Source organism: Drosophila tropicalis, unplaced genomic scaffold (assembly GCF_018151085.1).
Source record: "Drosophila tropicalis isolate 14030-0801.00 unplaced genomic scaffold, ASM1815108v1 contig_527, whole genome shotgun sequence".
Classification (NCBI taxonomy): Eukaryota; Metazoa; Arthropoda; class Insecta; order Diptera; family Drosophilidae; genus Drosophila; species Drosophila tropicalis.
Window position 1 is genome coordinate 2,035,919 of NW_027172999.1, and position 12,483 is coordinate 2,048,401.

At 47.7% G+C, this 12,483-nt stretch overlaps 1 protein-coding gene across 1 annotated transcript; it reads left to right on the forward strand.

Annotated features, from left to right (window-relative positions):
* Positions 1-1,109: 1,109 nt before the first annotated feature.
* LOC137575009 (uncharacterized) lies at positions 1,110-12,237 on the forward strand. The gene is made up of 3 exons (XM_068287421.1): positions 1,110-1,428; positions 9,284-10,197; positions 12,215-12,237. Exons 2-3 carry the CDS (start codon positions 9,312-9,314, stop codon positions 12,235-12,237), a joined length of 909 nt encoding a protein of 302 aa, XP_068143522.1. The 5' UTR covers positions 1,110-1,428; positions 9,284-9,311.
* Positions 12,238-12,483: the final 246 nt, after the last annotated feature.

Here is a 12,483-nt window from a genome sequence, read left to right on the forward strand (position 1 = left end):
GGATAGCTCAGACAGAACAGTTGGATCAAATAGATCAACCGAATACCTCCAATCAAATCCCTATGTCCAACTAAAAATCAATAACGTTCCTTTAAAGTGCGTCATAGATACAGGCTCTTCAATAAATATTATCAAGGAAAATTATTTCAATTTTCCATCAGAAAATTTGAATGTTCAAACAATAAAAGGAATAACAGAGCTTAATAAAAGCGTGTTTTTTTGCACCAAGCAAACTTTGCCCCAACCATCAAAAATTTTATTGCCATAAATTTTCATCAACATAGAAAATATCTCCAAGCATGTCAGGCCGTTAATAATTACGAAGAAATTAGAAAGTCTCAAATTCTATTCCAAATACAGCAATAAAGAAGAAAAAGAAGAATCAATACCTTATCCTCCCCCAGATTTCGAATATGAAGCATTCGCATATTAAAAAAATAATTAACGGTATCGAGGAAAGAAACGAATTTAGACTTGATTATTTAAGTTCAGAAGAAATAGAAAAGTTAAAGAAAATTTTGCATGAATTTAGCGATATCCAGTATATGAGAGGTGAAAATTTGACCTTTACCAGTACAATAAAACAACCTCAGAACTAAGCACGAAGACCCTATATACAAACACCCATACAAATACCCACAAATATTCGACGAAGAAGTCAATAAACAAATTAATGAAATTTAGGTCACGTCATAACCACTGAAGGAATCAAACCAAACCCAGACAAAGGCAAAGCTATTCTAAAATTTTGAACCCCAAAAACCGCGAAAGAAATAAAATCATTCTTAGGCTTATGCGGATTCTTCCGTAAATTCATTCCAAATTTTGCACACATTGCAAAGCCTTTAACCCTTGGATTAAAGAAAGGAGCTAAGATTAACATAAACGACCCACATTATATTTCATCCTTTGAAAAATTAAAATGCCTCCATATGAACGAACTTGCATATCCCGATTTTAAAAAAACATTTTTTCTAACTGTTCACGCCACCGGGTGAACAGCAGTGAGCGGCGAAGAGCAGTGAGCGGTGAGGAGTGAGGAGGGTTTTTTGATCCTCGGCGTCTACGGTCACACCAGGAGCAGTGACTTGATTTTTTCCAATGGGCACCGCCATCACTAAGAATCGAGCCTTTCACCCGAACACCCGTTCTCTTGCATTTTTTACGATTTGTTAATCACTTTCAACCCGAACCATTTCCGTGTGTGCCGGGTTACCTGTGAATATTATATAAATAATAAAACCTACGTTTATTTAACCGAAGTTTTTCGTGCGTTTTAATTCACCACTCGCTCACCACAAACTGAAGAAATTGGCACCCGCCAACTCCTTGTATTTCATTTGGATCCTTCCGCCCCCCACGAACATTGGTCCTTCGAGCCGGATATCCTTCCGCTCCTCCAGCTTGCATCGGCGGAATTCCTGATAAGTACAAAATTTCATTATTCATTTCATTTCCATACTACTAAAAGTGTGAGGTTTTCCCGCTTCTCCATAGCGACCTACACACTTTTACATATTGTATGTATGTACATACCTGACCTGTTCCAAGGTTACATGGTAGTTCCTAATCCTTAGCGTGATTGTCCAACGTTCTCGTTTTACATTCCACGATTATCCATTTTTTATTTATGTTTTTTTTTTCCTCGCACTTGTCCAAATCCACCTCTTTTTTTTTCATATGCATTCACATGTACATGTATGTAATTTCCACAGCTGTTTGCCAAATCCGCGTAAAAGTTTAAAAAACAAAAAAAAAATTATTAAAGTGTTATAAAAAATAGGGAAGAATAATAATCAAGTGTTCACCGCGTTTTCTTATGTGTTGGAATAATTATTTTTAATGCCAAACTTATTTCCGCACGCGCGCATCTACGTACATACATACATACATACATACATACATCGTCACCTGTTGATGTACGCGCATATGTACCTATCCATATATATATAATCCCTTCGCACATTTACCACGACACAAAAGGCAAAAAAAAAAAAAATATTCTTTTTAAAATAGCACTTAACGTATGCATCGCGATTTCTTGCGCGTTCGAATTCGGTGCGAAATTAATTTCCTCACGCGCGTCTTTGGATACCGGTGCACTTGCTTACATACGTACATACATATATGCTTACATAGTCATACATTGCACATACATATGTACATATCCACAACATATAATACATTTCGGTGTCGCGCATTGATTTAACACAATTCCACATCCAATTAAATTACAATTACTTACGTTTTTTTTTTTGTTGTTGTGAACAACGCGTGTGCATACATCTATATACTCACCTGTGTACTAATGCATGTACGTACATACATAGATCAAAGCATCTGTCCATATGCATTGATCGGTTGTTTGGTTTGCGCACAACACTCGCGGTGCGTAAAAGCGTTCTTTTGTTCTTGGTTTTTCCGCACAACCACAAAAAAAAAATTATTAACATAATTAAACAACAAAATCAAAAACCAAATATATAAACAGCGGCCGACAGCTGTTTTCGGAGTAGTGGTGACACGTGAGTCGAGTCGTGATATCGATAGGCGGCTCAATCGCGCCAAATTCAAATCACATTATTTTCGATTCTCCGTTTTCGCCTAATTATATATCCGCCCATATTTATAAAATAATACATATATATTTTTTCCAGCACTTTCGTGCCCACATTTATATATCCGTCCATATTTATAAATCATTTATATAATTTTTCCGGCCAACTTTTTGCGCTCATATACATCCGCCCATATTTATAAATAAATATATATATATTTTTTCCAGTACTATCGGGTCCATATTTATATATCCGCCCATATTTATAAATGAAAACATATATATTTTCCAGAACTATCGGGCCCATATTTATATATCCGTCCATATTTATAAATTATATATATAATTTTTCGGCCAGTATTTTGCGCTCATATATATATCCGCCCATATTTATAAATAAACACATATAAATTTTTTCCAGCACTATCGGGCCCATATTTATATATCCGTTCATATTTAAAAAACTATATATATATTTTTTCCGGCCAGTATTTTGCGCTCATATATATATCCGCCCATATTTATAAATAAACACATATAAATTTTTTCCAGCACTATCGGGCCCATATTTATATATCCGTTCATATTTAAAAACTATATATATATTTTTTCCGGCCAGCCTTTTGCGCTCATATATATATCCGCCCATATTTCTAAATAAATACATATATATATATTTTTTCCAGCACTATCGGGCCCATATTTATATCTCCGTCCATATTTATAAATTATATATACAATTTTTTCCGGCCATTATTCTGCGCACACATATATATCCAGATCCAGATTTATATAAAAACGTATTTTCCTTTTATCCTATACATCTTTATTTATATATTTCATCCGTGTTTTGTTTTATACGTACTCCCATCGGTAATTTTCAATCCGCATTCGTGCGTTCGTATATTATTCCGCATCTATCCCCATTAAAGGGGCTTCGTTTCCGAGCCACACGCGAGAAAATTCTCCCGCAATCCTGCGGTGCACAGTGAGGAAGTTCTTGCGTCCCCATACAGTCCACTTCTCACTTCCAAAACAAAAAAAAAAAGGGACGCGCACAAACGCGGTGTTCGTCGGTAAGGTCGTCCCCTGAGTATGTCCACGGAGCCGTCCAAGACTGCGCCGAAGTCCAACAGTCTTTCGTCTCCCTCTGCAACTCCGGAGAAGGTTCGGCCTCCGACAACTCCGGTGACCGTGAAGCGTACGGATATTTCGCGCAAGTTCTCGTCAGTTCGCAGCCGCAGCGAATCCCCAAGGTCCCGTCCGTCTTCGTCCAGCTTACCTGAGGGTCGCAGATTCTCGGTTAAAGACTCGAGGGAACACAAAGGTCGTTCCAAGCTTTCAACTCAGACCCAGATTCCGCACGTTGTTGTGACGCACTGTTCTGACGCTCCCGTCACCCGATCCGTATCACAACAGCGTAGAGAACACTCCAGAATGTCCCTTTCCGATTTCGTTATAGCGTGCGACGCATTGACTCTGTTTGAAGCTCGCGAGAGTGAAGCTCTAACTTCTGAAGTGCCCTTGTTTTCCATTAAAATGCACTTAGAGCAGCTCAAATCCCTTTGGTCAACTGTCGAGATGGAATACTCCCGTTGTCACAAGGCCTTGACAATCCAAGCCGACGAGGAAAGCTTGGCAAACATAAGCCACATCAAGGCGAAGCACGAATCCGCTTACGCGGCATATGTGCGATGCGGGACGTTGTTCGGAGAACGCATCGAACAGCTCTCGGCACAGATGACGACTCTTAGGCGTCAGCCAACCGCTCCGTCGGGGCCACCGGGGCATAGAGTTCCTCCGTGTGAGGTAGAGACATTTGATGGCGACAGCCTAGCATGGCCCACATTCCGCGATTTGTTCGCCGCCATTTATATCGCCAATCCGTATTTGTCACAAGTGGAGAAGCTCTATCACTTGAACGCCAAGACGCGAGGGGAAGCGAGAACCATCGTGGCTAAGTCCCCCCTGACGAATGAGGGTTTCCAGGCCGCGTGGGAGAACCTCACCGCACGGTACGAAAACAGCCGTCTGCTGGTCATGACTCAAGCCAGACAACTCCTTCAGATTCCCGCGGTGGCACAAGAGTCGGGCAAATCCTTGCGAGAGCTGCAGACCGCGTTTCAAGGGTGTCTTACCGCACTTGAGCGTTCGGGTGTTAGTACTGAGAATTGGGATGTCCTACTTATCGCCATCTGCACTAGTAAATTGCCGAAGGCCACAATCCTCCTGTGGGAGCAATCAGTGCCCAATAAGACTGTCGTCTCAACGTGGTCCGATTTGAACCAATTTCTTACCGATCGGTATCGTGTCCTGGATGCCACCGAAGAACATAAGTCGGCCCCAAGTGTCCAAGCCATCCCCATTGGTCCCCGCAAATCCTCTGCAACGATGAAAGTCCAAGCGTTTCCAGCGAAAGCTCAGCTCAAATCGGCGTCTTGCAAGCTGTGCCATCGGGAAAATCACCCAATACGGCTCTGCCCTAGTTTCCTTGATATGCCTGTTCAGAGGCGGCTGGAAACCATTAGACAGCAGGGACTTTGTCTGAACTGTTTTGCCCGCGGTCATCAAGTGAAGGGCTGCTCCAGTGCGCATAATTGCCATACCTGCAAGGAACGTCATCATACGCTGTTGCATCCTAGTGATGTGTCCGTGCCCTCGCCATCCGCTGCGCAAGTCCCACCATCCAGCGCCACAGAGCGCCCGTCCGCGAGCGACCAGCTCACAAATGCTCAAAGTTATTTTGCATCTACCCCAGGCAGAGGCCTTTTAGGCACTGCGATTGTCACTCTGCACCATCGTGGTGTGGATCATCATATTCGGGCGTTGATCGACTCGGGAGCCGATTCAACTTTTCTCTCCGAACGTGTCTTCAGCATGGTCCAGCCCCCCTTCTACCCAGTAGACGCCGCGGTTACTGGCATGGGCCAGAGTGATGGAGGCTGCGCCGACAAGGTGTGTCTGCTAATGCTGTCTCCCCCGTGTGACAGATTGAACAAGATTGAGGTCTCCGCCCTGGTCGTATCCAAATTGTCAGGGGCCATTCCAACAGCTCCATTCCTTAATACGGTTCCGACGCAGTGCCTCGATCGCCCCCTGGCTGACCCGTACTACAACAAGCCCGCGCCTATTGACATGATCATCGGTGTAGACCTGTTTCCCCACATCCTCGGAGAACGGATCAAAAAGGATATTGGTGATTTTGTCGGGCTAGAAACCATCTTTGGATGGGTTCTGTGTGGGGCTATCACTCCTGACCCTCCGGTGTCTAGATCCGTTTTCGCGGCACAGACGCGAGTTAGTCCCGAAGCAAAGCTTGATGTACTCCTCACCAAGTTTTGGGAGGTGGAAGACCTTCCCGCAAAGCCGGAAAAGGAGGATGACGCATTCTGCGAGCGGAACTTCCAGGAGACCACCCAAAGGGGAAAGGACGGCCGATATGTTGTGTCCCTACCGTTCAAAGGTCCGAATAGCGTTGACTTGGGCCACTCAAGACCGATCGCGCTGGCTCAATTCCTGCGGAATGAAGCACGCCTTCTCAAGGATCCGGTTCTAAAAACGCAGTACGATGCCATTATTCAAGAGTACGAGGAATTGGGTCATATGATTCGGGTGACGCCGCCTCAAGATGGGAAAAACTTCTATCTCCCCCATCATGCGGTGTTTAAGCCCGATAGCACCACCACTAAGGTACGCGTGGTATTTAACGCGTCGAGCCCCTCCACACAAGGCGTCAGCCTCAACGATGTCTTGCACACCGGTCCTACTCTTCAGGCCGACCTCACGCTTCAGGTACTGAAATGGCGGTTCTTTCAATTCGTTTTCAATGCCGACATAACGCAGATGTATCGACAAATCCGAGTCGATCCCAGGCATACCCCCTTTCAGCGGATCCTCTACCGAGACCGCTGCGGCAATATTCAGGATTACGAGTTACAAACTGTCACGTTTGGGGTTAACTGCGCGCCATTCTTGGCGATCCGAGTCCTTTTACAACTGGCACAAGACGTGCAAACGATGTATCCTCAGGCGAGCGAAATCCTTCGGAACTACATGTATGTTGATGATGTCCTTGCCGGCGCTCACACTGAAGCCGACGCTCGTCTCGCCATACGAGAGCTTCAAGCGGTCCTCCAATCTGCGGGATTCCCGCTTCGGAAGTGGACTTCCAATAAGAAGGAAGTACTTCAAGCCATTCCGAGAGAGCACCTGCTGCGAGAGGACTTTCTCGAGCTGGAAGACGCGAGCACCGCAAAAACCTTGGGTATTCGATGGCAAGCTGCTGAGGACGTCTTCTTCTTCACCGCAGCGGACCCCCCCCTTGAAGGAGTCGATCTCCAAGAGGCAGGTTCTGTCCCATATCGCTAAGCTCTTCGACCCCGCTGGGTGGCTAGCCCCATTTGTCATCCGAGCGAAGATATTCATGCAGCAAATCTGGCTTACCGAACTGGGCTGGGATGATGTTCTGCCGCCTCTCCTGCTGCAGCAATGGCATGAATTCCTGCAGGATTACCCAGGCCTCAGTCGACTCCGCATTCCCCGTTGGCTAAACACCAGCGATAAGCTCTCGTGGGAGCTTCATGGCTTCTGTGACGCGTCACAGAAAGCGTATGGAGCGGCCCTATATGTGCGGGTTCGGTACGGCAATCAAGTAGACGTCCATTTATTAACGGCTAAGACCCGTGTAGCTCCAGTCAAAACAGTCTCGTTGCCTCGGCTAGAGTTGTGCGGAGCGGTTCTGCTAGCCGATCTCTGGGCGTCGATCGTTCCTGAACTTCCAATCCGACCTGCAACCTCCCAGTTTTGGACCGACTCTACCATCGTGTTGGCTTGGCTCAATAAACCCCCGTGCAGTTGGTCCACCTTCGTGGCCAATCGCGTATCCAGGATCTCCGAAAGCACTAGTGGCCAAAGCTGGTCACATGTGCGCTCCGAGGACAACCCCGCTGATCTGGCGAGCCGTGGAGTCTCCGCGGCCGAGCTATCGGCCAGCAGCCTCTGGTGTCATGGGCCGGACTGGCTCCAGAGAGCCCCCGAGTATTGGCCAACTCCCCATAACGAACTCCCAGACACCCAGCTGGAGCAACGGGTCCAGTGCCACACCACCGCGACCACCCTACTCGAGGACGTCAGCGAACGTTTCTCGAATTATGGTAGGGCTCTACGAGTCATCGCGTACATCCTACGCTTCGCCACCAAGAGGATTTCGACGCCTTCCACGGTTCGCCTCACCAATGACGAACTTCTTTCCGCCGAGCGCGCCTTGATTCGGACCTCTCAGCGGCGGGAATACCTCGCGGAGATACGGGCCCTGGGCGAAGGGCGACCCCTGCCATCATCCAGCACTCTACTCAATCTGAACCCATTTCTCGACCAGCATGGGTTACTCCGCTCCTGCGGACGACTCCGGGCCGCTGAGTCCCTCCGATATGATGAACGTCACCCTATTCTCCTCCCATATAGTACTCATTTCACTCGCCTGCTTGTCGCATTCGCCCACCGCATCACGTTGCATGGCGGCAATCAACTGATGGTGCGGTATTTGCGCACCAAATTCTGGATCCCACGGATAAAGAACATGGTAAAGTCCCACATCAAGGGGTGCAAGGTCTGCATCGTTCATCGTCGACGACTACAGACCCAGATGATGGGTGATCTCCCTCGAGAACGCATCACGTATTCCAGGCCCTTCACCCACACGGGCATTGATTTCGCAGGGCCGTTCGAGATCAAAAATTACACCGGGCGTGCGTGTCTCATAACTAAGGGTTATGTCTGCGTCTTTGTGTGTTTCAGCACGAAGGCAATCCATCTCGAGGCTACCTCCGACCTCACCACTGAAAGATTTCTGGCAGCCTTCTCTCGGTTTGTCGCACGGAGACAATGCCCACAGCGCATTTACTCCGACAACGGCAAAACCTTCGTAGGGGCCTCAAAGGCGCTCGAAAAAGATTTCCTGAACGCCACCAAGCTTGAAATAATGAAGGCATTCCCCCAGCACATCCTATCCTGGCAGTTCATTCCGCCAAGCGCGCCCCATATGGGAGGACTGTGGGAAGCAGGGGTCAAAAGTTTTAAGACCCTGTTTTACAAGTCCTCGTCCACTGTCAAATACACCTTCGAGGAACTTTCCACTCTCCTGTGTAGGATCGAAGCGTGCCTAAACTCCAGGCCAATCTCTCCCATGAGTGAGGACCCAGAGGATCTACTGGCCCTAAGCCCGGGACATTTCCTGATTGGAGGACCACTCTTAGCCATTGCGGAACCGGAAATTCTGGTCGAGCCTATGTCGCTGATCAACCGATGGCAGCGACTAAAGGCAATCCAGCAGGCTTTCTGCCGCCGCTGGAAGAGTGAGTACCTCAAGGAGCTTCACAAACGGAACAAGTGGAAATCACCGACTCGCAGCATCCAGACCGGCGACCTCGTGATCGTGTCCGAAGATCATCTCCCCTCCAACGAGTGGCGCTTAGGGCGAATTGAGCGCACTCTGCCCGGGGCTGACGGCCTCGTCCGAGTGGCTGATGTCACCACCGCGCGTGGGTCTATCCGAAGACCCGTAGCGAAGCTCATTCTGTTGCAAGACAGCAGGAGTCCTGAGTCTAGAACCTTATCGTGACTCCTAATCCCTCTATGTTTCCTCCGAATGTCCTCGTCTCCGTGCATGTTTCTCGTTCCCGTGCATAGACTAATCCACTCCCCCATACGTAATTTCTTTCGTTACAGTTCATTCAGCTCGCCCTTTCATAGCGACATGGCCCCCACGCGTCTGCCGCACCACCGCAGCAAACGAGCTCCACAGGGCACGAACGTGTACCGATGCCGGGTCTGTCGGGGGGTTCATGCACTCCGGCAGTGTCAGCGCTTCCTAAACCTCCGAGGGGAAAAGCGGCTTCGGGCGGTGCTCATCAATAAATATTGTCCCAATTGCTTGGCACACGAGCATTCATCCGACGCGTGTCGGACTCGCCATGGTTGCCGACGATGCGGGCAAAGGCACCATACCCTGCTCCACATGGCCGACCAACCGCCGAGACGACGTGCCTCCGCCCGGCGTCGCAGCCGATCACCCCCCTCCGGGCGTGCTGCACCCCCGCTACAACCCCGTTCCCGATCATCGTCCGACCGCTCCGCTTCCCCAGAAGGCGCACCCGAGATTTCGTTATCCTCCCTGCTCCACGCCAGGACGACGACTGTCCTGCCAACCGCAGTCCTCCGGTTGGGCAATGGCTCGAAATCCTTCGAGACCCGCGTCCTTCTCGATGCGTGTGCGGCTGAGAGCCGCATCAATCTCTCCTTTGCCCGGTCCCTGGGGTTAGCTGTGACCAAGGTCGGGGTCGACCAAGCCTGTACGGCCGTCCTCGAGTCGAGGTCCGACAAGACGTTCCGACGGAACGTTATATTCCGGGTCGAAGAGGACTTGCTCATCCGCACTCCCATCCGGGAAGTGGCGGCGCCGGTCCGGGAGAAGTTCGCCACCCTGATCCTGGCCGACCCCTATTTCTATCGGCCGGCGTCGGTATCCGTGGTGCTCGGGGCAGACCTCTATCCTGACGTCATCCAACCAGGCTGTGTGCCCGGTCATAGCGGTACTCCCGCAGCCCAGAGCACCGTGTTCGGATGGGTCGTCTCCGGCTCCTGTGGGATCTAGTCGCTCCAGGACGTTGCCGTCCCCCATCCTTTATATGTCCAGGGTGGCAATTGCAACATGTTGCAAGGGGGGCGGTATGTTCACGCCACCGGGTGAACAGCAGTGAGCGGCGAAGAGCAGTGAGCGGTGAGGAGTGAGGAGGGTTTTTTGATCCTCGGCGTCTACGGTCACACCAGGAGCAGTGACTTGATTTTTTCCAATGGGCACCGCCATCACTAAGAATCGAGCCTTTCACCCGAACACCCGTTCTCTTGCATTTTTTACGATTTGTTAATCACTTTCAACCCGAACCATTTCCGTGTGTGCCGGGTTACCTGTGAATATTATATAAATAATAAAACCTACGTTTATTTAACCGAAGTTTTTCGTGCGTTTTAATTCACCACTCGCTCACCACAAACTGAAGAAATTGGCACCCGCCAACTCCTTGTATTTCATTTGGATCCTTCCGCCCCCCCACGAACACTAACAATATAGCTTTAGGTGCGTTCATCTCACAGGAACATAGACCTATTGCATATACTAGTAGAACACTAAACGAACATAAACTTAATTATTCAACCATAGAAAAGGAACTACTATCTATCGTATGGGCAACCAAATATTTCAGGCCATACCTCTTCGGTAGACATTTTGAAATCCTAAGTGATCAAAAACCCCTTGTCTGGTTGGACAATATCAGAGAACATAACATGAAATTACAGAGATGGAAAATAAAATTGAACGAATTCGATTACAAAATAAAATATTTACCAGGAAAAGAGAATTATGTGGCAGACGCACTTTCCAGAATAAAAATATATGAAAATCTTTTAGGTGAAGAAAAAAGTAGTTCTAGAGCTACAGTACATAGTGCTCAAGAAGATAACGAAATTTCTATTTAATCGACAATCAACAATTTTTATCTTGTATAGATATTTATTCTAAGTACCCGACTTTAGTTGAAGTTAAACGTCGAGTTTGTGGCGAGTCACATTTCCATTGCGGCTTAAACTACGCCCATGTGGGGCCCCTCTGTATTATTACTATTATTCTTCATACGCCCATGGAGGGCACATTGAATACCTCAACATAAAAAAATTAACTGTAGTTTTTTTTTTCTAATAGCCAATATTTGCGATCGACGCCTCCCTCTCTTTCTAGCTACCGTCTTGATGCGGCTGCAGCGTCGACGCGTTGCGGGGAGAACAACCTCCCGACACCGGACGCTGCGCTGCATGCCGACGCCAAAGAGCCCATGACAAAATTGAAAGTGAGAGAGAGAGACGGCGATCGTGACGCGTGCCAAAGCACAAGACGCATCGAATGTTTTCACCGTTAGGACATAAGTAGGCAGAGCAAGGGTGGGCTTCGACAGCGAATTAGAATGAGTTGAAATTCACTTCGCCAGTAGCCACGGGAGTAATCAGTCACATTGTGAAAAAGTGAGTGCAAATCAACAAGTGTAACAAAGTATAACCAAGACTAGAGACCGAGTACCAGAGAGAGATCCTTCAGGAATAGCAGGTGAGCCCATGACCAAAGTTCCCCTTTATTTTTACTTGAGTGCGGTAGGGACCCAGATTTCCAAATATGTTTAGGATTAATTAAATATTAATAAACATTACAACATGATCAATTAACCTAAACCGGCATAATTTCTTTATTCGGCACTGAATTTTTGTATACCCTTTCCCTTCCCTTTTCCTTGCCCACTTAACTATTTGAGTGGAGCCAAAGGATCAGCGGACTTCGGCAGGATGAGTTATTCTCCTGCAGTCGAAGTCAGTCGCTGGTCTCTAGGCTCAGTCACTCAAAGTGAGGAAGCAACGGATCTCGGGCAAGCGGGCTTCGCTTGGCAGACGAGATCAGTCGTTGCAGTTCCTCTTCACCATCCCTGTCTAGTAACCCACTAACATTCCTTTTCACGCTTCCTTTTCTCAGTCCAAGAGGCAACGGATCTTGGCCAAGCGGGCTTCGCTTCGACTCTCCTTCTACTCCTTTCCCTTCCCTTTCCTCCCCTTTAGGTGGTCTCAGTCCCCAATCGTAATACTCGTCAAGGTCTCCAGATCAAATAAATGTTCTGTAGACTGGACTCTGGGACTGAGAATTGTACCCCAGCCAAAGCTTCCTTACAGATGGCGCCCGAGCAGGGACCTTGACGAGTATTATGGGGGAAATGTTAAATTATATATATATATGTTTGCACATTCATAGATATTTATAAGTTAGGTGTTTCCATTTCCCTTATGAGGGAATTCTTACCATTTCCTTCGTTAGGAACAAGGATCGGACT

Coding starts and splice junctions, on each gene's coding strand:
- LOC137575009 (XM_068287421.1), top strand. CDS start 9,312: ATGGCCCCCACGCGTCTGCCGCACCACCGCAGCAAACGAGCTCCACAG. Junction 10,198..12,214: donor ATGGGTCGTCTCCGGCTCCT/GTGGGATCTAGT, acceptor CCTCCCCTTTAG/GTGGTCTCAGTCCCCAATCG.